The 22,925-nt window shown below is 35.7% G+C and overlaps 1 protein-coding gene across 3 annotated transcripts in view; it reads left to right on the forward strand.

Annotated features, from left to right (window-relative positions):
* Window positions 1-1,528: 1,528 nt before the first annotated feature.
* The window catches only part of Nup205 (nucleoporin 205), a 68,685-nt gene continuing 47,288 nt past the window's right edge, over window positions 1,529-22,925 (forward strand). Inside the window, exons 1-10 of one of the 3 annotated variants that reach the window (XM_046434212.2) lie at window positions 1,529-1,687; window positions 8,029-8,171; window positions 9,755-9,926; window positions 11,974-12,118; window positions 12,659-12,818; window positions 13,227-13,455; window positions 14,464-14,628; window positions 17,283-17,458; window positions 20,460-20,576; window positions 20,763-20,900. In XM_046434212.2, coding sequence (XP_046290168.1) covers window positions 1,660-1,687; window positions 8,029-8,171; window positions 9,755-9,926; window positions 11,974-12,118; window positions 12,659-12,818; window positions 13,227-13,455; window positions 14,464-14,628; window positions 17,283-17,458; window positions 20,460-20,576; window positions 20,763-20,900 — 1,473 coding nt within the window. In that variant the 5' untranslated portion in view covers window positions 1,529-1,659. Of the gene's footprint in view, window positions 1,688-1,950; window positions 2,079-8,028; window positions 8,172-9,754; window positions 9,927-11,973; window positions 12,119-12,658; window positions 12,819-13,226; window positions 13,456-14,463; window positions 14,629-17,282; window positions 17,459-20,459; window positions 20,577-20,762; window positions 20,901-22,925 lie in introns of those variants that run through there. The other 2 variants (XM_046434213.2, XM_058575772.1) reach the window with 2 other exon arrangements.

Here is a 22,925-nt window from a genome sequence, read left to right on the forward strand (position 1 = left end):
TCTCCTCCCCTCTGTCTAGTCCAAATTACCTCTTCTCCCCCTGTCTTATTGTGAATTAGCATGTGAATATAAGAGAAAACATTCAGCCTTTGGTTCTTTGGGACTGGCTTATTTTGCTTGGTGTAATATTCTCCAGTTCCATCTATTTACTGGCAAATGCCATAATTTCATTCTTCTTTATGGCTCAGTAATATTCCATCATGTACATATACCAATTCTTTATCTATTAATTTGTTGAAGGGCATCTAGGTTGGTTCCATAGTTTAGCTATTATGAATTGAGCTATTTATAATAATCGAGCTATTTATAATTGATGTGGCTGTGTCAATGTGGTATGCTGATTTTAACTGTTTTAGGTATAAACTGAGGAGTGGGATGACTGGATCAAATGGTGGTTCCATTCCAAGTTTTCTGAGGAATCTCCATACTGCTTTCCATAGTGATTGCACCAATTTACAGTCCTATCAGCAATGTATGAGTGTACCTTTCCCCCTACAACCTGCAGCATTTATTGTTGCCTGCATTTTTGATGATTGCCATTCTGACTGGAGTGAGATGAAATCTTAGTGTAATTTTGATTTGAATTTCTCTAATTGCTAGAGATGTTGAATATTTTCATATATTTGTTGATTGATTGTATTTCTTCTGTGAAGTGTCTGTTCAGTTCCTGTGTGCATTTATTGATGAGGTTATTTGTTTGTTTGTTTGTTTTTTTAGTGTTAAGTTTTTAAAGTTCTTTATATATCCCGGAGATTAATGCTCTGAGGTGTGTTTGGTAAATATTTTTTTTCCCATTTACAGCTGTAGGCTCTCTCATCACGTTATTGATTGTTTCCTTTACTGTGCAGAAGCATTTTAGTTTGATTCCATCCCACTTATTGGTTCTTGAATTTTTACTTCTTGCACTTTAGGAGTTAAGGAAGTAAGTCCCTAAGCGGACATGGTGGAGACTTGTTAGCTCTTTTTATTTTTATTTTTGAGATGAGGTGCCCTGAGTTGCTGAAGCTGGCCTCAAACAGAAGATCCTCCTGCCTTAGTCTCCTGTGTCCCTGTGATTATAGGGGTGCACCACCTGGTGCACGGTGCATGCCTGGTGCCTGTCACTTTTTTGAAGGGGGGTAATTGTTCAAATTTTGTATACGTTTGATAATTAATAAAAATTGTGACTTGTTATATGTAACTAGTCAACACAATACAGTCAATTGAAGTCTTTCACTCCCCAAGACAAGACAGTAATGCAAGATTTAAGTTGAAATGCAGATAATGATTTGAATTTACGTCTAAGTGGGAGTCATTGTAATAACTAGTTTAAGAGTATCTTTTTCTATTTCCACCTACTTCTTCCATGCCACCTAACCAACTTCACGCACCACTTAATAAAACTACAAGTCCCAGGATGCACTGCACAGTTAACGTCAAGTCCAGGACCTCGCGTCTCCGAACGGGTTGCTCTTGCCCTATTTGAATGGGCATGGTCCTAGTGGAAACTGATGATTGTGACCCAGAGCCGATTTTGGAGTGTCTTGAACGGCCAGGTGGGCCGAGCTCGCCGTTTGGCAGGGGCGGCGTGGACACTTTCTGTTCAGGCATCGCCGCGGGCGGCCTCGCCCTTTCCCGGGTCCTCCATGCGGCAGGAGGGCTCCTCAGTGCGCCTGCAAGATGGCGACGCTGTTGGCGGTAAATTCGGGTAAGTGCGGCCGAACAGGAGAACGAGCGTGGGGCAGCGCGATGGTCGGTTGTGCAGGAGCGACCCGCGCTGTGCGGGTCCTCGGAGTCCTGGCCCACGCTGTGCGCGGTGCCTGCTTTGCCGCGGCTCTGGGCCTCGAGGCCCGCCCTCCCCAGTTTGAATGGCGCGCGTTGGCGCCGCGGCTCTAGCGCTAGAGTTGGGGTTTGAGCGTGGAGTCGGGAAGGCTTGGTTCTCGGTAACCACTTGTGCAGTCTGTCGCAGCCCCGGGCTGAGCCTGATTTCTCTCACCCCTCTCCATTAAGAACCTGCTGTCCAGATTTCGTCAGCATACGCGTCAAGTCCCTGGCAGCGAGGCCAGATGACCCGAGATGACTTTTAGCCCTGAGCTGAGGTGGGAACTCATCCCGGAGCGGGCGTCGGGGTCTCTTAACAGGCTGCAGGGACTCCAGGTTCTGAAGTCCTCCGCCCAGAAGGTTGCCGCTTAGGTGGTGCCGGGAGCTAGGCAAATTCCTCCCAACTCAGCGGGCGTGGTCCAGCCCTAGATACTCAGGTGCCTTTGCCTTTGAATCAGTGGACCTTGGGGATGAAGTAGACTAGAAGATAGTAAAGGAACTATGGGGGTTTTAGGGCGGTCGTCTTTTGGTAATTTTGAACCCCGCCCCCCCCCCCGGGGGGGGGGCTGTTGAAAAGTGGGTGTATTTTGACAGTCACAATTCCTGAGATGCAATACAGGCTTGTAGTAGGCAAGGCAAGATTCCAAAAGAACTGAGCAGGGCAGAACGGTCCAGAAAACATTCAGAATCTTAATGCCTCGATTGAGACTTTCTTAACTATTAAGAGATTATCATTGCAATCGCATGTAGGGAATGTCATTCAAGAGAACTAAGACATCTCTTTCCTGGGAGTATTTTCTGCAGTCTTTTGTTGTTACTGTTTGTTACAGTTCTACTTTCACAGGACCATTACTTTTGGGAAGTTGTCTAACTATGAGTTTTGTAAATAAAACCATTTCAGAAATGCCCTAAGTTATTTTATAATAATGAGTTGTTATATTTGTTGAGCACCTACATGCCCCAGAACTGGAGTGAGTGTAATATTTGCATTACCTAATCTAATATCCTTTATGACCCCTGGAGTAGCTTCTATGAAATTCCTCACTTTATAGATTTAGAAATGAGACTTTGAGTGGTTGACTAACTTCTCAAAGTTAAAACAGCTAAACCAATCTTTTGAGCTTATGCTAGTGCATATTAGGGCCTAAGCACAACCTAATTGATCTTATGACAAACTTTTTATATTTATGAATTTGGCATTGAATTTACACGCTTAATATTGTAGATGCTGTCTTCTCACTAAATGTACACTTAAAAGCAAGGCTTCCATGTTATAACCCCTCCGGGGCTGTTGAATATGTTATAATTGTGGAAATGTCCACTTGTTTAGTATGTACCTTGGCGGGGGAGGTAACTGGGGATTGAACTTAGGGGCACTCAACCACTGAGCCCCATCCCAAGTCCTTTTTTGTATTGTATTTAGAGACAGGGTCTCACTGAGTTGCTTAGTTGTCTCACTTGCTGAGGCTGGCTTTGAACTCAGGATCTTCCTGCCTCAGCCTCCCAAACCACTGAGATTATAAACCTTTGCCACCACGCCAGGCTTAGTATATTATCATCAAACATAAATCATTGAAGGAAAGCAAAAAGTAGTTTCCAAAAGAGTATACATTGTGTAATAAAGCTTTGTGACAGGAGTGTTTAATTTGCAACCAAAAAGGAAACACTTAAAGGCATGGAGTCCAGGAGAATATCTTTGTTTATTTATTTTAAAAATTTATTATTGTTATTTTGTTTTTGTGGTGCTGGAAATAGAACTTGGGGACTCATTCATGGTAGGCAAGCACATTGCCATTGAGCTACACTCCTGGCCCAAGAGAATATGGAAAACAAAACAAAACAAAACAAAAACCATTTTAGGGCCAGGCACAGTGGTGCATGCCTGTAATCCCAGCAGCCTGGGAGGCTGAGGCAGGAAGATTGAGGGTTCAGAGCTAGCCTCAGCAAAAGTGAGGCGCACTAAGCAATTCAGTGAGAACCTGTCTCTAAATCAAATATAAAATAGGGCTGGGGATGTGGCTCAGTGGTTCAGTGCCCCTGAGTTCAATCCCTGGTTCCAAAGAAAGAAAGAAAGAAAGAAAGAAAGAAATCCTATTATGTGCTACAACAAAAATGAATCTTGAGAACATTATCTAAGTGAAATAAGAGGGTCACAAAAGACATATTGTTTAATTTCACTTATATAAACTATCTAAAATAACCAAACTCTTAGAACAGAAAATAGAATGGTGGTTGCCAGGGACTAGGAAAGAGAGAATGAGTTGTTTAATGGGTGTATAATTTCAGTTTTGCAAGACAGTGTAAATATACTTAACAAAAGATGGTATTCCATGTTGGTTCTTTTTTAATTACACACACACACACGCAACTTAAAATTTGGAGAAGGGAAAAAAGAATGAGAATTCTAAAACTTATGCTTGAATTTCAGCTGTATGAGTCACTAGTATTGTGAACTGTATCACCTGCACTGAGTAGGCATACTAGCAGCTTAATATGTAAGCCAATATTAATGTCATTTGACAGTTCTTCTGGTCAGCCCTGTCAGTACAGTAGTGACTGTTTCAGACCCTTTAAAGCCACTCCTCAAACCTTTAAATTCCAACCCCTATCTAGAGAAAATAGAAGCCAACAGGTATGAATTCTTTTTCATCTTCAAACCTAAAAATCTAAATGTATCTGCCTCCTTTTGAATCCGTTTCCTTCTGGCTTACCTAAGGTGAATCCCACTCAGATGTCCTTCTCCCTGTTATTTCTCTCTTGTATATTCACCTCTTGCTCTTTCTTCTCCACTAACTCCCTTCTCTAGGTTGATGTTATGCTTTGCTCTAATTACTGTCTCTTTTTTTTTTTTTTTCTTTTAAGAGAGGAGAGAGAGAGAATTTTTTAGTATTTATTTTTTAGTTTTCGGTGGACACAACATCTTTGTATGTGGTGCTGAGGATCAAACCCGGGCCGCACGCATGCCAGGCGAGCGCGCTACGGCTTGAGCCACATCCCCAGCCCTAATTACTGTCTCTTGCTCCTCTTCACAGTCACACCTTTGAAAAGATTTGTCAGTTTTCACTGACTCCATTTTCATATCTTCTATTCCTTCATTTGTTCTAGTCTGTTCTCATCCTCCTAAACTGCTCTCAGTAAAGGTAATAGTTAGATTTCATACAGTCTAACAGACATTTTAAATCTTCATCTTGCTTGATTGTTTAGAGTAAGCACCAAAATCCTCAGCATGGGTTAGGAAGTCCTGTATAGCACGGCAGTGGCCTCCCTTGCCAAATCCTTATTGTCTGTTTCCAGCTCTCTTGGCCTTTTCTAGTTCTTTGACAGGGCAGTGTTCCCGCTTGCCTTGGGTCTCACTTGCTATCTCTTTCCTGAAATGCATATCTTTACCTCTTATCCTCCAGATAACTTCTACTTTTATTCTTCAGAATTCAGCCCAATTATCACTTCCTGAATCCTTCTCACCGCTGTAGTTGGTTCATATCCCTCTATTATGTGCCTCTTGTCCTGGGCACCTTCCTTCATAGTACTTATTAACACAATTGGATATTACATTTATGCACGATCGTATGATCGATGTTTCCTCATTACGCTATAAGATCATAGTACCTCATAGATGATGGATGAGTGAATAAAATTTGCTGGAGGTATCCCAAAATGTCAAGGAAAATGAAAATTTACACATTTAGTTGTTTGGGAAAGTTTATAACTCCTCTATTTTGTGTGGTACTGGGGATTGAACACAGGATGCTCTACTATTAAATAAGCTCTATGCCCCAGCTTTCATTATGATGATTATTATTTTTAATTTGAGACAGGGTCTAACTAAGTTTCCCAAGTTGACCTGTACTTCTGTCTCAGTCTCTAGGGTTACAAGTGTATACCACTACACTTGGCTAATTTTAATTAGTAATCTATAAAAAAAAGTTTAAAATTGATCAAACTGAAGATAAATCTTTGTCATGGTTACCTTTGGTGATGTGTTGATATTAATGATGGACTAAATAGGCTAGTACATGTATATGGTGTGTGTGTGTGTGTGTGTGTGTGTGTGTGTTTGATCTGTTATTGACTGCTTCCCCAGAAAAGGAGAAAGTGGAACTTTAAAGTTCACTGAGCTTATTATACCAATCATGTAAAATACAAGGATATTTATTAGTTCTGCAAAGATCCTATTATATATTAAATATTTTAAGAGTACAGAATTAACTTTTGTCAGCTCTTTATCAGATTTCTGGAATACTTGTAAGCCATGCTTTGTTTGCCTAGGGATCTTTTTTCCCCCAGTACTAGAGATTGAAGCCAGTACTTTGTGTTCTACTACTGAACTATTCCTCTAGTCACTTTTTTTTTTTTTTTTTTTTTTTTTTTTTTTTGATACTGGGGATTGATGCTTCAGCACTGAGCTACATCATCAGCTCTTTTTATTTTGAGACAGAGTCTCACTAAGTTGCTTAGGGCCTTGCTGAATTGTTGAGGCTGGCCCTGAATTTGTGGTCCTCCTGCCTCAGTCTCCCAAGTTACTGGGATTAAAGGTGTGTGCCACTGCAGCCGGTTTAGGATTATTTATCTTATTCAGTGTGATTCAACCTTTGATGATCCTTGATGAAGCTTAAGTATTTTTAGGTAAATGAATTTGCTTGTCTAGATGTGATATTAATCTCTTCACTTGCCATGCTATTTACCATGTATTTCTGACATACCTAAATTTGTCTTCTGAAACTTTCATTTTCCAAGTATTCTGCGTGGAAGCAGTGTAACCTGGTGGTTTGTGCACATTCTGAGGCCAGACTATCCAGTTCAATTCCTGCTTATCCGGTGTGATGTTCAGTGATTGTTTTGACTTTTTTGCCTCAGTTTCTATATTTGTGATATGGAGGAATATATGGGTTGACCTTATAGGGCACTATAAAATAAAAATACACATGAGAGCTTAGGGCCGTGCTTAGTTGCACATAGCAAAAGTTCAATAAGAATTACCCATTATTGGCTGGGTGTGGTGGTACACAACTGTAATCCGAGCAATTCAGGAGGATTGCAAATTTGAGGCCAACTTTGGCAATTTATTGAGACCCTGTCTAAAAATAAATAATAAAAAGAATGGGATTGGCTCAGTAGTTGGTATTGATAGAGTGCCCTTGGGTACAATTTCAGTACTACCACCAAAAAAAAAAAGAAATTTTTATTATTATATTTCATAAGTCAAAATGTGATCCTTTTTATGTGACTTTTAAGTATTTCATGTTTCTATGCTGTTTGTTTACTTATTTAATTTTGCAGTGTTAGAGGTTGATGCTGTTTTTTTAGAGCTCATATCTCACCCACAATTAAAAAATAAAGTACATTTTTTTCAGCTTCTTAAACAAATTTTTTATTTATTTGTTTTATAAAATCTGCGTTATTTTCCTATTCCTGCTTTTCTTTTGGATATTAGGAGGCGAGGAAAGGCACTTAAACTTTATTGAGTACCAGTGACATGGCAGGCATTGTATTGTGTTTATCTCATTTAAAAACTTAAGAACCGTGTAGCTCAGTGCAAGTGCTTCTGGTTTCAATCCCCAGTACAAATAAATAAATAAATAAACAAACAAATAAATAAATAAGCAAGCAAATAAATAAATAAATAAAAAAGAAAGGGTGCTCTGTGTATAGTTCAGTGTAGAATGCTTGCCTAGCACATGTGAAATACTTGGTTAGAATCCTTAGCATCACATAAAAACAAATAAAAATAAATACCATTAAAAAAAATAAAATTGATATGACTAAGAAAACAGTTTGGAAAATGTATTTTGCTACTTCTAGTGTAGGTGCGTATATATGTATATGAACATGATATATATATATATATGTATATAAATAAAACCATTAAAAACCCTTTGCAGCAGATGACACCTCTGGTTTACACATAAGGAAATCAAAGCTGAAAGAGTTTATTTTTTCACTCCAGGTCACATAGCTAATTTGGTGATAAGACCTTAAGTTATATTCAGATTTAGTCAGAATTTATTTGAATTTATGTTAAGTTAGGAAACATGATGGTTATATTTTACCTAAGAATTCTCCTAACTTGATTTTATATCAATGTTTAGCTTGTATATAACCTCTTATATTAAAGAGTAGCCACGAATGTGGCCAACTTGTTTGGACGGTAACCTCACATTATTTTCCAAATTGTATGTTTTTTTCTTTGACGCTGGTTTTAATTCTTCTTCTTTTTTTTTTTTCTTCAAGCTGCTAGTCTATGGGGTCCTTACAAAGACATTTGGCAAACAGTGGGAAATGCTCTTTGGAGAAGACAGCCCGAAGCTATCCACCTTCTTGACATGATTTTGAAGAAACACAAACCTGACTTCATCTCATTGTTCAAAAATCCAGTAGGAAATTTTCTTCTTGAATTTTCTTTTTTCTGTTTTCTTTAAAGAATTGAAGGAGCAAGTAAGCTCTTAGTGCATGTAAATAAAATGTTACTTAAACTGTTCCAGTGATTCAAGTTTTTCTTGGAGTAACTATTGTCTTCTTTTTGTTCTCTATAGAAGTTACTAATGAGTTTATCTCCAGCTAAGAGTTAAACTTAATAATATTTGAAGTTAGGAAATTCATTATATTCCACAAATACTAGCTGCCTTAGAATTTCAGACCTATATTTATTAATATACCTCAGCCGTAAGATTATTTCCAGACACACTTTAGCATATTAAGTGTTCATAGTGTTATGTAATTTTGTTAGCTAAACTAATTAATTCTAATGTATTATTATTCTCTGCATCTTGAAGTTCTTTGCAACTAGGAATAGAATATTTTGATGGAGGGGATTCAAATTTGAAAACTCTTTTTCTTCCTCTCTCTTTCCTCCCTCACTCACTCCCTTCCTCCCCTCCCTTCCTTCAATCCTTCTTTCCTTCCATCCATCCTTCCATCCATCCATAGAAAAAGCCCTGTCCTGGAGCCTGGGAGCCAGTTGAGCTGAGTTCCAGACTTGGGTCCATCACTATAGAGTTGTATGACCATAGACAAATTACCTGGATTGTCTGGGTGTCAGTTTTCTTGTCTGTAATAGCAGAGCTGGGTGAAATGATTTATGTAGTCTTTTTTTTCCCCTTCATTTAAAATTTTTTTTTGTTGTTCTAATTAGTTATATATGATAGTAGAATGCATCTTGACATCATACATAAAAGGAGTACAACTTCTCATTCTTCTGGTTATACATGATGCAGAGTTACAAAGGTCATGTAATCATTTATGCACATAGGGTAATAATGTCTGATTCATTTTACTATCATTCCTTTTGTAGCCTTTTCTGAGATCTAAAATTTTATGGTTTATGAGATAATTCTGTGATGTATGTCCTTTGTTAAAATTTTTTTTTTTTTTGGAGGTGCTGGGGATTGAACCCAGGAGCACTTTACCACAGATTTACATCCCCCACTATCACCCCCTTTTTAAAAAACTTCATTTTGTGACAGGGTCTTACAAAGTTGCTGGACTTATAGGCAAGTGCTGCCCGTGGCATTTGTTAAATATACAAATCAAAGAATCTTTTTGGAAATAAAACTATATCTTATATTAATAAACTCTGCTAGTAGTTTAATAATTCATATGTCCATTTATTATTTCCCATTTAAAAACCTTATGTTTTTATTAAATAGGTGTATATTTGGAAAAGTTCTTTAGAAACTTGAAAAATAGAATGTTGTTTGTGTGTTTTGTCTAAATTTTATAGTTCAGAGTTTAGCAGAGATAGTTTATTGAGAAGGTAGTATTAGAATTAAAAAGTTGAAGTATTGCAAAATGTTACTTCATAAAGATTTAATTCTAGACTATCTTGGTTAATCTTGTTTTATCTGGGGTTTATCTTGTTACAGTCTGCATTATCATGAATACACTTCTATAGGTAATGCTGTAGGCCCTTCTCTCCATTTACTATTTTCATTACTTGATTACAATTTTATCATTCTAGCCAAAAAATGTTCAACAGCATGAGAAGGTTCAGAAAGCCAGTACAGAGGGAGTCGCCATCCAGGGTCAACAGGGAACCCGGCTTCTTCCTGAACAGCTCATTAAAGAAGCTTTTATTCTCAGCAACCTTTTTGATATTGGGGAATTGGCAGCTGTTGAGCTTCTCCTTGCTGGTAGGTTGACATTTAACTGATACATTGATAAAGCAGTATAGAACTATTAAATTAGGCACTCAAAATTAAAGTATTTCAATGTTTGGATTCTAAAATAATTTCTAAGGATGTGGTTTACTTGACAAAACCATATTCAAAATATTTCTTTTTGTTTACCTTTGATTAAAGGGAAGACTTCAACTTAGTGATCAGAGTTGTTAAATTCTTAAGATAATTAATTACACTGAATTATGGTAGGCTTTTACATGGTAACTTACTAGCAAACAATAATAGGTTGTTCTGGGTGTGATGGCACACACCTATAATCCCAGCAATTTGGGAGGATGAGGCTGGAGGGTTGCAAGTTTGTAGCCAGTCTCAACAATTTAGTAAGACCCACAGCAACTTAGCAAGCTCTTGTCTCAAAATAAGAAATAAAAAGGGTTGGGGATATAGCTCAGTGGTAATTTGCCTCTGGGTTCAATTTCCAATACAAGGGGGAAAAGAAAGAAGAAATTTCATCTTCGGAGTTTTATAGCACAAAGCATTTATTGCCATAAAGGTAAGGTTACTTCTTTTTTACAGATTTTTGGATGAGGTGATTCAGAAAATGAATGACTAGGTCAAAAATAAGATAATTTCAATAATAATATTTGGAATAAAATAAGTTAGTGGGACATAGAAGGGGCAGGTTAGGGTAATTCTGTATCGCATACTTAATCACAGCCTCTTAGTTGATATTTGGCCTGCGACCCAGTGATGAGAAGGTGGCAGCCCCAACCTATTGGGGAAGGCTGTACCAGGCAGACTAAGCAGTAGGTGTTTGAGGTGTGAAGAAAAGGCCTGGTTAAGGGAAAAATACCACTGGGCTGGAGTTTCATGAATGCGCAAGAGAGTGAAAGAGGATGAGGATGCAGCAAGAATCAGATTGTGTTGGGTTTTGTAGGCCATGGGAGTTACTTGGATCTTATCTGATTGCAATGGGAAGTTGAAATATATATGATCCAGAATAACAGATTGGAATTTCTATAAAATGAGCAGGTTATTTTAATTATGACAGAGGAAATGTGAAGAAAATACACACATTTTGAACCAGTGTTTAATGTCTAAAAGTATCTTGTGCTGCTTGGCATGGTGGAGTATGCCTGTAATCTCAGAGGCTCTGGAGGCTGAGGCAGGGGGATCACAAGTTCAAAGCCAGCCTCAGCAATGGCAAGGCACTAAGCAACTTACAAAATAGGGATGGGGATGTGGCTCAGTGGTTGTGTACCCACCCTGAGTTCAATCCCGGTACCCTGCCCCGCCAAAAAAGTATCATGTGCCTACCAAAATTCTATTTGTTCTAAACTTCATTGAAAGAAGTATGATATTGAGAACGAGGCAGGTAGTTTTTCCTTCTGTGGGAAGGATGTTAACTGGACATGCTTTAGGTTTGAGTGTAACTCAGAACTTGCATTTAAGAAATATTTATTTTATATTTACCCTGTGCCAGGCCCTGTCATAAGATTCTAGCAATATGAAGATAAATAAAACTTCAACTAGTATAAAGGAACATATAGTCTAGTCATGGAGAAATATGTGGAAACCATTTTGAAACAATTCAATGCATGAATTCAAGTTTGTATGCAAACAAGTCCAGGTGTTGCAAAAATGTGGAATGAGGGACACTCGGGAAAGTAGAGGGCATCAAGCAGAAGACATCACCTGGACGAGGGGAAAACAAAGTGATGAATTTAGGGAACTGAAGTGAGTGCAGAAGAGCAGTGATTGGGGTAGAGAAGAAAGGTAGGAGATGAACTGAAAGACTGGAATTCTTTCAAAGGGGAGAGTAGGCTAAAAGGCAGAGTGAGGGGCTGGGATTGTGGCTCAGCGGTAGAGCACTCGCCAGCATGGGCGGGACCTGGGTTTGATTCTTAGCAACACATAAAAATAAAGGCATTGTGTTGTGTCCATCTACACCTAAAAAATATATATATATAAAATTTTTTTTTTTTTTTTTTTTTTTTTTTTTTTAAGGCAGAGTGAACTTGTTATATTTACTAAATTATTGTTGAATTTTCTTTTTTAGGAGAGCACCAACAGCCACATTTTCCTGGACTTACTAGAGGATTAGTAGCTGTTCTTTTATACTGGGATGGAAAACGGTGCATTGCAAATTCTCTGAAAGCCTTGATACAGTCCAGACGCGGAAAGACTTGGACTCTAGAACTCAGGTCTGTTTGCTTCTTGGGATTTCAGAGGTTAATTTGAGATTACCTAAAGAATTATAATTTTAAAAGTAACAGAAATTTCCATAAGTTTTTACAGTTTCAGTAAAATATGTAGTATAAGCTAAACTTAGTAACGTAGTTATTTTGTAAACCAAATAAAGCAAGCAGTTTAAACTTGCTTTATTTGGTTTACAAATAAAAGTACTTATCTGGGCGCTGTGGCACCCGCCTATAATACCAGTGGCTCAGGAGGCTGAGGCAGGAGGATCACAAGTTCAAAGCCAGCCTCAGCAATTTAACGAGGCCCTAAGCAACTTAATGAGATTATCTCAAAATGAAATATAAAAATGGCTAGGGATGTGGCTCAGTGGTTAAGCATCCGTGCGTTCAATTCCTGGTACCCAAAAGTAAAAAGGTAGGTTATAATTAATTCATCCTGGTTGTTTTCAGTAATATGTTATCTAAAGAGCTTTTGCTGTATCATTTATTATGAGGAAGTATAAGCATAATTGTTCAATATAGGTTTATTTCTTTTCATTACAGTCCAGAACTGGTTTCCATGACAACACGTTTTACAGATGAGCTGATGGAACAAGGATTGACTTATAAAGTCCTCACTCTGGTGTCACAGATTGATGTGAATAATGAATTTGAGAAACTACAACGAGAGAGAGGTTTGGGCAGTGAAAAACATCGCAAAGAGGCAAGATGAGATGAATTTGTGGGTTGATTGTATCAAATCTGAAACAGAGGAATCATGACAATTATAATACTTTTGACATAAGGCAAAAGAAAATTAATAATGCATTTCAAAATATGTAGTCAGCTCTCTATTCACTAGCATTGGTTTCAGCTAGTTGTGCATGTGCCATTCTAGTATTTGTTCTGAAATGAGCTCTTCAAGAAATTGGTTACCCCATATTTTTAAGGAATTTAAGTTTAAGGAATAAACAATAGGATTTATTCATAATTCTAGAAATAAGACTTTAGGATCACTTGGATTCAGATAGTTTTGTTATCTTTGACAAAATTTTGTAATATGATCATTTTGTAATATGATCAGGGTTCCTGTAATTTATTTATATTGATAATCATATGTTTTTATTTCTAGGTTTCTGATCTTATCAAGGAGTGCAGGCAGTCTCTGGCAGAAAGTCTTTTTGCCTGGGCATGCCAGTCACCATTAAGCAAAGATGACACTCTCCTCCTTATTGGACATTTAGAACGAGTGACAGTTGAGGCTAATGGCTCACTGGATGTAGTGAATTTGGCTCTTCTAATGGCACTTCTATATTGTTTTGATATCAGTTTTATAGAACAAAGCACAGAAGAACGAGATGGTATTGAATTTTATATGTTTTAGTACGTTTGTTTTTGAAAATGAGGTTTAAAATTGTGGAGAAAATATTCAAGAAAGGTAATATTTAGCTACCAAAATACACAATTGCCTATTATTTCTGTGTGTGCAGTTCAGCCTTATTTGAATGTTTAGATGTAAGATCACATTTAAGACTCACATTCAGTGGCAGAGTGCATGGTTGACACATGAGAATAGTTAGGGTCACTATCACAGCAACAGAAAATGCAGCTCCATTAGTTATTCCTACAGGATTGGTTTCTTTCCATATTTAGAGTGGACATGTTGAAGGAAGCATGTATATTAATACATGCTCATGCTTCTTTACTACTTATTCACATTTTCAAACCTTTCAGGAAAACAGTTTGTTGACTATAATGTCAGTAGTATTTCATCTTTGCTGTTTGGTTTTTTTGTGAGATAAAAATTTTTGTAGACATTAGTTTTTTTTTTTGTACCAGAGAATGAACCCAGGAGCATCTAACCATTGAGCCACATCCCCAGTCCTTTCTTAAATTTTTTATTTTGAGACAAGATTCCACTAAGTTGCCTAGGGCCTAAGTTGCTAAAGCTGGTTTTAAACTTCCGATCTTTCTGCCTCAGCCTCCTAGTCTGCTGGGATTAGAGGCATGTGCCAGTGTGTCCAGCTGCATAAACCTTTTTGATTTTGAGGATTAACATTTATTTACATTTTAGAATTTATATGTAGAAAAAATGAGTGGCTCTAACTTTTTTTAAATTTTATATTATAAAAATTATTGAAAGTAATGAAATTAGAATTTAGAATTGGTTATCTGTTTTCTTCTTTCATTTTTTGTGTGTAAGTACTTAACAGTAGTATGTATGGTATGTCAGACATTAATATTAACTAGCCATAATTCTTTTTTGAATATGCTCAGATGCTCTGAGTTCCAGACATTATATCTTTGTGTCAAAAGTGAAAATTCATTTATGTACTTTTTGGTAAAGTCATCTATTTTTATGTTTTCAGATATGATTCATCAGCTTCCACTGTTGACAGAAAGACAGTACATTGCAACAGTTCACTCTCGTCTTCAGGATTCACAGCCTTGGAAATTACCTGGGCTGCAAGCCACTGTTAGACTTGCTTGGGCACTGGCATTGAGGGGAATATCCCAACTACCTGATGTGACAGGTAAATTGTAGGTAATTTTATAATGAGAGTCAGTGTATCAGTTAATGACATTTTGGGAGAAGTACTATCTTTTGACATAAATAAATATGAACATAAGTAGTCTATCTTTGGTCACTTTATAAAAAAATTATTAGCCAGGCATGGTGGCACGTGCCTCTAGTCCCAGTGACTCAGGAAGCTGAGGCAAGAGGATCACAAGTTAAAGGCCATCCTCAGCAACTCAGGGAAGATCTTTGTAACTTAATGAGACCCTTTCTCAAAACAAAAATTTTTAAAAGGGCTGGGGATGTGGCTCATTGGTTAATAGCCCTTGGGTTTAATCCCCGGTACCAATAATAATAATAATAAGGTATCCTTTAGACTTTGGGTAGGTAGCCTTTAGACTTTAACATTCATGTACAAACTCTTATTTTACAACTACACATACTCTTTTCATTTATATGTCTTTATTTCATTACTTTTCTGACATAAAATTAGCTTTTAAACTTCAAGTGGCTGTGATCATTAATCAAAGTCTTATACTATAATTTCCCATATCACATCTTAAGGGGCACTGTAGAATATGCTATCCTATTTTATAGTTTGCTATAGAATAGTAGATAAGAATATGTTATGATTTATAGTTTTAAGTCCCAGATCTTTGGCTACTTAATCTTTTTGGTTTAATATTCTCGTTTTTTTTTTTTTAAATATATTTTAGTAATTAGGGCTATTAGAGTGATGTGGGGGTGGGGTATTGAAATTAAACTCCTAAGCACAAACTCTGCTACAGAGCTATACTTCAGCCTCAAGAAATTGTAAACTATAAATGATGTTAATAATACTTAGCTAACATTAGTAACTTAATTAAGTGTCAGTATCAATCATAATAAGAAATTAAGAGAGTATTTTGTTCTCAGTGAGTTTAATGCTATGGGTAGAATGCAGATTTTATTTCAAAATATAAAATAAAACATATATCAAAACAGAAAGCCATCTATTCTGATGGAGACTATCCTGGCTTCTATATATTCTTGACTTTTTTTCAAGGCAATGAAAGTGTACTTTCTATAACAGTAACAATGAAAGTGTACTTTCTATGTATTTGGTGTCTGTGACAGCCAAGCAGAATAAGTTATGTAGCAGTTCTTTTCCAATGCCAGATTGCCACAAAGTTACCTAACAATTTTGTATTTAAAATTTAGAAGCAGTTACAAGCAATAGTGTATCTTGTTAGAAAAGTGCAGTACTACCTGTGACATACTTTTAACAAAAATTTGAAGCCATATCAAGCGTCTTTAGGTAGAACTACCAACTTTTAGTATATTCAGAAGAAGGAAAATAACCTATACCACTGGGATGCAGTCCCTAACCACATTGTAGAAACTATGGGATACTTAAAGAAAAAATAAAAATGATATATGGGGCTGGGGATATAGCTCAGTTGGTAGAGTGCTTGCCTTCCATGCATAAGACTCTGGATTCTATCCCCAGTGCCACAAAGAAAAAAAAAAAAAAGATGTATGGAAGCCTAGAAATGTATAAGTTAACTGCAATATGTGGACTTTATTTGAATCCTTATTTAAAGCAAACAGACCATACAAAAGAAGCAAAGTAAAATCTTACATCGCATTGATAATATAATTATAAATTTAATCACTGCATATTTGACAGTGAAAAATTATTTTTGAAGATATGATAATGGTTTTGTGTGTGTATGTGTGTGTGTGTATGTGTATATGTATGTATGTATATATATATATATATATATATATATATATGTGTGTGTGTGTGTGTGTGTGTGTATATACTGATCATTTTGTTTGGGTTTTTTTTTTTTTTTTCTTTCTCTATATTGGGAATTGAACCCAGGAGTGCTTTACCACTGAGCTAAAATTGCCAAGGTTCTCAATAAATTGCTGAGACTGGCCACAAACTTGTGATCCTCCTGCTTCAGCCACCTATGTAACTGCAATTGCAGCCTTTACAGGCCTTACACAGACATAGGCATACATCACCTCACCTGTATTTTTTCAGTATCTTATTGAGTTGTATAAAGAAATATTTAAATGTTGAAATGTTAAAATATTGAGATGTTTGTCTGAAATTTTCTTCAATGTGATATTGTTGAAGAGAGGATATATAGCTGAAGTAAATTGATAATATTGAAATGAAATGATGGTCATGTTGAAGTTCATTATGTTTTCTCTGTTTGTAGTAACTTAAATTTTCCAAATGTTAAAAATGTTGTAAGCAGGTCAGTTTATTGTAAAGATTTTGTTTTTCAGGTTTTGATCTTTACTCATTGGCTTGATGATTTTTTCCAAATGACCAATACGATTTCATTGTTATGAAAGCCTTAGTATCATTTTTAATATTTTACTGTTTGGATAATAGCTCTCTGACTGTGTCAGTGTTATATTACACATGTCTAAATTAATTTTCATCACTTTTGTTAAATGAAGAGTATGTAGTTTTATAATATACTTTTTCAGTAATTCTTTGGAGTTTATGAGTTAGTTACAGTTATACATAATCTCATTTTAGTAAGTATAGCACATGATAGAAGGTTGGGAAGGTATCTGAAATTTGAACCATCAGCAGACCATTATGAGGTATTATATCTTGAGTTAATGACTTTTTCCCAATGTTTTTGTTTCTAAATATGTTTCTAGCTCTGGCTGAATTCACAGAAGCAGATGAAGCAATGGCAGAGCTCGCAGTTGCTGACAATGTTTTCCTTTTCCTCACTGAGTCTGTAGTAGTGTCAGAAAACTTTTATCAGGAAGAATTTTATATTCGTAGAACCCATAATCTCATTACAGATTTCCTTGCACTCATGCCAATGAAGGTAAGAATAGCAATACAAAATGAGTAAAATGTAGTGAATGAATTTTGTAAAATAACTTTGTACTGCTTGATTTTTTTTTTTTTTTTTTTTTTGAAACTAAAAAACTCTTTTAAGATACTAAGAAAATATTTTTTTTTTGGCATTTCTGGAGATTGATCTCAGGGCTGCTCTATAACGCACACAGCAATAGCCCCAGCACTTTCTTTTGTTTTACTTTGTTTTGAGACAGGGTCTCACTAAGTTGACCAGGCTAGCCTCAAACTTGCAGTCTTTCTTTGTCAGCCTCCTGAGTTGCTGGGATTATGGGAGTGTGCCACCTTGTCTAGTGCTTGTATAGACTAAAATTTGAACATGGTATGTTGTAACTATAGTTGTGACTCATGAAAATGAAATAAAAGAGTCCCCATTAGTCAAAAATAAACCATTAAGAAGGGATAGTTGACATTGAAAATGGTTTATAAGGAAAAAGTAGACAACTTTATTTTTATAATGATTTGTAAGAGGCACAGTGAATAATCTCATAGATAATTGTTTAGACTCTTGATCATGTATAAATGGGCCTCAGGATGTAAACAAGTAAAGTAATGGATTTAAGAAGCTTTAATGCAGTGAGTTGTTGGAGCCATTTCTGACAGTTCCTTATTTTCTGTTTGCCATTTTGTGCTTAAGAAGTCATCAAAATGGTGGCAGAAAGTAAATATATGTATATTTTAAAACTGTCCCTTTGTATGTTAAAAAGAAAGCACCCCATAGGTTCTACACTTAAAATACATATTAGATTTCTAATACCATACCTTTTAGAAAACATAAAGCAAATGGAAAAATTACCAAGAATGGCAAAAACAGGGACTGGAGTTGTGGATCAGTGGTAGAGCCCTTGCCTAGCACGCACATATGAGGCATTGGGTTCAATCCTCAGCACCACATAAAAAATAAATAAAATAAAATAAAGGTATTGTGTCCATTAAAAAAAAAAAAAAGTGGCAAAAACAGTCAAGGAGTGAAGTGTTTATTCATTACTTAATGAATCCAGTGTTCACTGTTTCTCCTGTGATGCAGGTACCATGCTTAGGTATAGTGAGGAAGACACATAAAGCTGGGGATATGCTAAGTGGTACCACACATGAAAAAGACCCTGGGTTCAATCCCCAGCACTAAGGAAAAAAAAAAATGTAGGAAACTTATTCCCTGTCAACAAAGAATTTATAGTCTAATTCATGAGATAAGATAGATACAAAAAATATATAGATTGTAACAATAAGAGGTGCAGATAGTAAATTACAATGGTAAGGAATAGAATAGAGTATACCTAACAGATATCTAAACGACAGTAACATCAAAGGACTTGATAGGTAGCATCAAGTCCTTTTAATGATAACCTGTCAATCCTTTCATTTTATATTTGTGGAATCCTTAGAAGAGTTAAGGTTTAAAATTATCTCCTAATTAGTAACCCAAATGAGTCTGATTATGAAAAGATGAAGGTTGAGAAGAATTTTGATAGAAGAATCATAAGTGGTGTGTAATAAGGTAAACACTGAATTTACATAATGTTGGGATACTGGAATTTCTTTAGTATCTATAGAACTACTTAGATTATGTATTTTTTTTTTTTTTTTGTGAGGGAGCTTTGGCAGTTTGTAGCTGTCAGTAAATTTGTCTGTTTCAGGGCTGGGGTTGAGGCTCAGTGGTAGAGCTACGCTCCCCTAACATGTGTGAGGCTCTGGTTTGAGCCTCTGCACCACATAAAAATAAATAAAATAAAGATATTGTGTCCAGTTACAACTAAAAATTTTTAAATTTGTTTATTTCATTCAAATTACCAAGTTGATTAGCATAAAGTTATTCCTAACGTACTATATTGTATTTTTTGTTTTTATAGGATCTGTAGTGATATTTCCTTTAATTCCTGATATTAGTAATTTGCGCCTTCTCCCATTCTTAATTAACCTGGTAGAGGTTTATAATCTTACTGGTCTTTCTAATAAATTAGCTTTGGGCCTAATTTGTTGTCTTATTTCAGCTCTTTTTTTTTTTTTTTTTTTTTTGCTTTTTTGCTTTGGGTTTAATTTGCCCTTTTCCTTTTAGTTTCTTGAGGTAGAAGCTTAGATTATTGATTTGAAACATTTTCCCCCTATATAAACTTTTTTTTAGTACTATAAATTTGTCTCTAGTAATTGCTTTAGCTGTGCTACACAAATTTTAACAGGTTGCATTTTTTTGTTTGTTTCAGTTTCAATATATTTTCTAAAATATCCCGAGTATTTATGTAGGAGTATGTTGTCTAATTTTCCACATGTTTGGAGGACTTCCCAGTTATTTTTCTGTCGCTAGTTTTTAATTTAGTTATGTTTTGGTAGGAGAACATTGTAATTTTTCAATTATGTTGACATTTGTTTTATGGCTCAATATGGCCTATCTTGATATATGCTCTGTGTATACCTGAAAGGAATATATGTTCTACTGTTCTGTGGAATGTTCCACAAACATCAAGCTGTTTTGTTTTTGTTGTTGTTAAGAAGTAGTTTGTTACTTCGGTGGGTATTTAGTTTACACAAATGTAAACAAAAGCAGGGCTACGATATACAGCATGTTGGGAAATGAGCAGGACTACATTTGCTTTTTATAATTACTGTAGTGTTGTTATTGGTGGTTAGTATTTAGTTCCAGGGATGCCAAGTGTCTTGAATGTTCTGGATAATCCATTCCAGTGAAGAAGTATCCTACCTGAAATGTCAGTAGTGGCCCCATTGGGAAAACACTGGGTTAAATTCAACTTCTAAGCAGTCTAAAATTCTTTGAAGTGTTAAGATATTAGAAATTACAGGTAGTAATGTTGTAATAAATTTCCTTGCATACTTCTTCATGTCGCTGAAGTAGAATAGACACTTTTTAAAGTTTTTCTGGTATATAATCACTTTAAGATAATTGTCTAATATCCTGATTTCAATATTATTATTCCATAAATAAGAAGTTCATATTCATCTAATAAATTTAATAGGTGAAACAGCTGAGGAACCGGGCAGATGAAGATGCTCGAATAATTCACATGAGTATGCAGATGGGTAATGAACCACCCATTTCTCTCAGAAGAGATCTAGAACACTTAATGCTCCTGGTAAGCCACTAATTATATTGAGTACTTTGTCATCTCTTTGTCCCTTCCTTATGTTTTTCCTTACTTTAGAAAATTTCAGCTATCGTACTTTAAATCCACAAGTGAAATCAATACTATTGTATATTCTTATTTAAAGCATTTTTTTTATTATAAGCATTTCCCACAGTCTTTGCTTATTCATTGCAGATTGGTGAACTATATAAAAAAAATCCTTTTCATTTGGAGCTTGCCCTAGAATATTGGTGTCCCTCAGAGCCTCTGCAGACTCCCACCATCATGGGCTCTTATCTGGGGGTGGCTCATCAGCGACCCCCTCAACGCCAGGTGAGTCTTTAGGCTTTCTACTTTTATACTCTGGTGTGGTAATTGGGAGTTTTGAAAATATGAAAGATGTTACTCTTGATGTTGCTATTTAATACAAAAGACCTCTAGTGTTAATTTTTAGAAATTTATACTTTTCCTTTATTTGGGGAAGTTTAAAACCATTAAATTCAAGTTCTAATCATTTTACAGGTTGTGTGTTAAATGCTTAGAGGCTAAAAAGGCAAGTCTCATCATTAGTTTTATTAGTATTTTAGTCTCTCCTCCAAAGGTACAACAGTAATCAATATACATGATTTTAATCAAGTTTTAGGAGTAGGAGAGGTACAAATATTAAGGAGCAAGGCTTAGAATTTTTTTTAAATTATTTTAATTTAGTTGTTGTTGGACCTTTATTTTATTTATTTTATATGATGTGCTGAGAATCAAACCCAGTGCCTTACATATGCTAGGCAAGTGCACTACCACTGAGCCACAACCTCAGCCCTTAGAAGTTTTAATTGATGACAACATGCCTATGATAACTATTGATAACATAGACAAGAGTTCATTTTCCATCCTATATTGTCTAAAGTGTGAAGTACAGAAGTAAATAAAATGGATTGCCATGTCAGGATTTGTCTTTTGGGGATTTTTGGAGTAGAAGCTTTTATGCTGTATATTTTTTTATTTTTCTCTGCAGTCTGGGATCAGATGCTTTCTTTATATTTTATTGTATTTCTTGTGTTATTTCAGTTTTTCCCCGTTTGAAAAATGTTTCAGAGAAGGATGTATTAACCTTTTAAACCTTTTAAAGATTAAAATTTTTCTTTAACCTTTTAAAGATTAAAATTTTTTTCAGTTAAAAATTTCAAACATTTGGAAGATAATTATAATGAATACTTAACATCTTAATTTCACATTTTATGTTAACATTTTGCCATGTTTGCTTCATCTATTCCCATTATTTCTAACACTTATTTTGCTGGGATTTTTTTAAAGGAAATTATAGTCTATATCACATTTCACTCCTTAATAATAAGTAGGATCTGTCTTAAAAATAAAGATATTTTCCTATGTCATTATAAAACCTTGTTATACCTAACGCATTTAATAAAATTTCTCAGATATCTATACATTTTCAGTGTAGTTCCAACTAATGAGTCTGAATTAATATTTTTAGTCATAGGTTTTAAATATAAGCAAGTAGAAAGGGAAAACTAAGAAAGAAGCTTAATACAGCAGGAGTATAGGAACATGGTTTTGGTGGGAACACAACAGTTGTATGTTTAGGTTACTGTCAAAATAATTACTGATTGCTTGGTTTTCATACTAATGCAGTTGGCATTTAGGAACTTTGAGTTCTAAGTGTACCTTTGAATTTGCTGGTTAATTTTGGATTAGTAAATTTCTTCAGGTATTTTACATATTTAAAAATGGTGTTTAGGGGCTGGGGCTGGGGCTCCTCGGGCGGTAGCGCCCTTGTCTGGCATGTGTAAGGCACTGGGTTCGATTCTCAGCACTATGTATAAATAAATAAGGGTCTATCAACAACTAAAAAAAAAAATTTTTTTTTAAAAGGTGTATAGTCACGCAGTTTTTGTGAAACACGCCTACAATCATAGCAGCTGCATAAGCTGAACCAGGATGATAGTAAATTTGACTCCAGCCTAGGAAACTTAGTATGACCCTTTCTCAAAATAAAAAATAATTTTTTAAAAAAAGGTCTGGGATGGGCTGGGGTTGTAGCCCAGTGCAAAGCACTTGCCTAGTATTGCTGAGGCACTGGGTTCAATCCTCAGCATCACATAAAATTAACAAATAAAATAAAGGCATTCTGTCCATCTACAACTACAAAAAAAAAAAAGGTCTGGGAATATAGCTTGGTAGTCGAGTGTCCTTGGGCTCAATATGCAAGATTTTTTTTTTTTTTTTTTTTGGTACTGTGAGTTGAACCTAGGGGTGCTTAACCACTGAGTCACATCCCCAACCCATTTTAATATGTATATTTTAAGAGACAGGGTCTCGCTAAGTTGCTGAGGCTGCCTT

Source organism: Marmota monax, unplaced genomic scaffold (genome assembly GCF_021218885.2).
Source record: "Marmota monax isolate L192 unplaced genomic scaffold, Marmota_monax_Labrador192_F-V1.1 WCK01_AAM20220418_F8-fsc00122, whole genome shotgun sequence".
NCBI lineage: Eukaryota > Metazoa > Chordata > Mammalia > Rodentia > Sciuridae > Marmota > Marmota monax.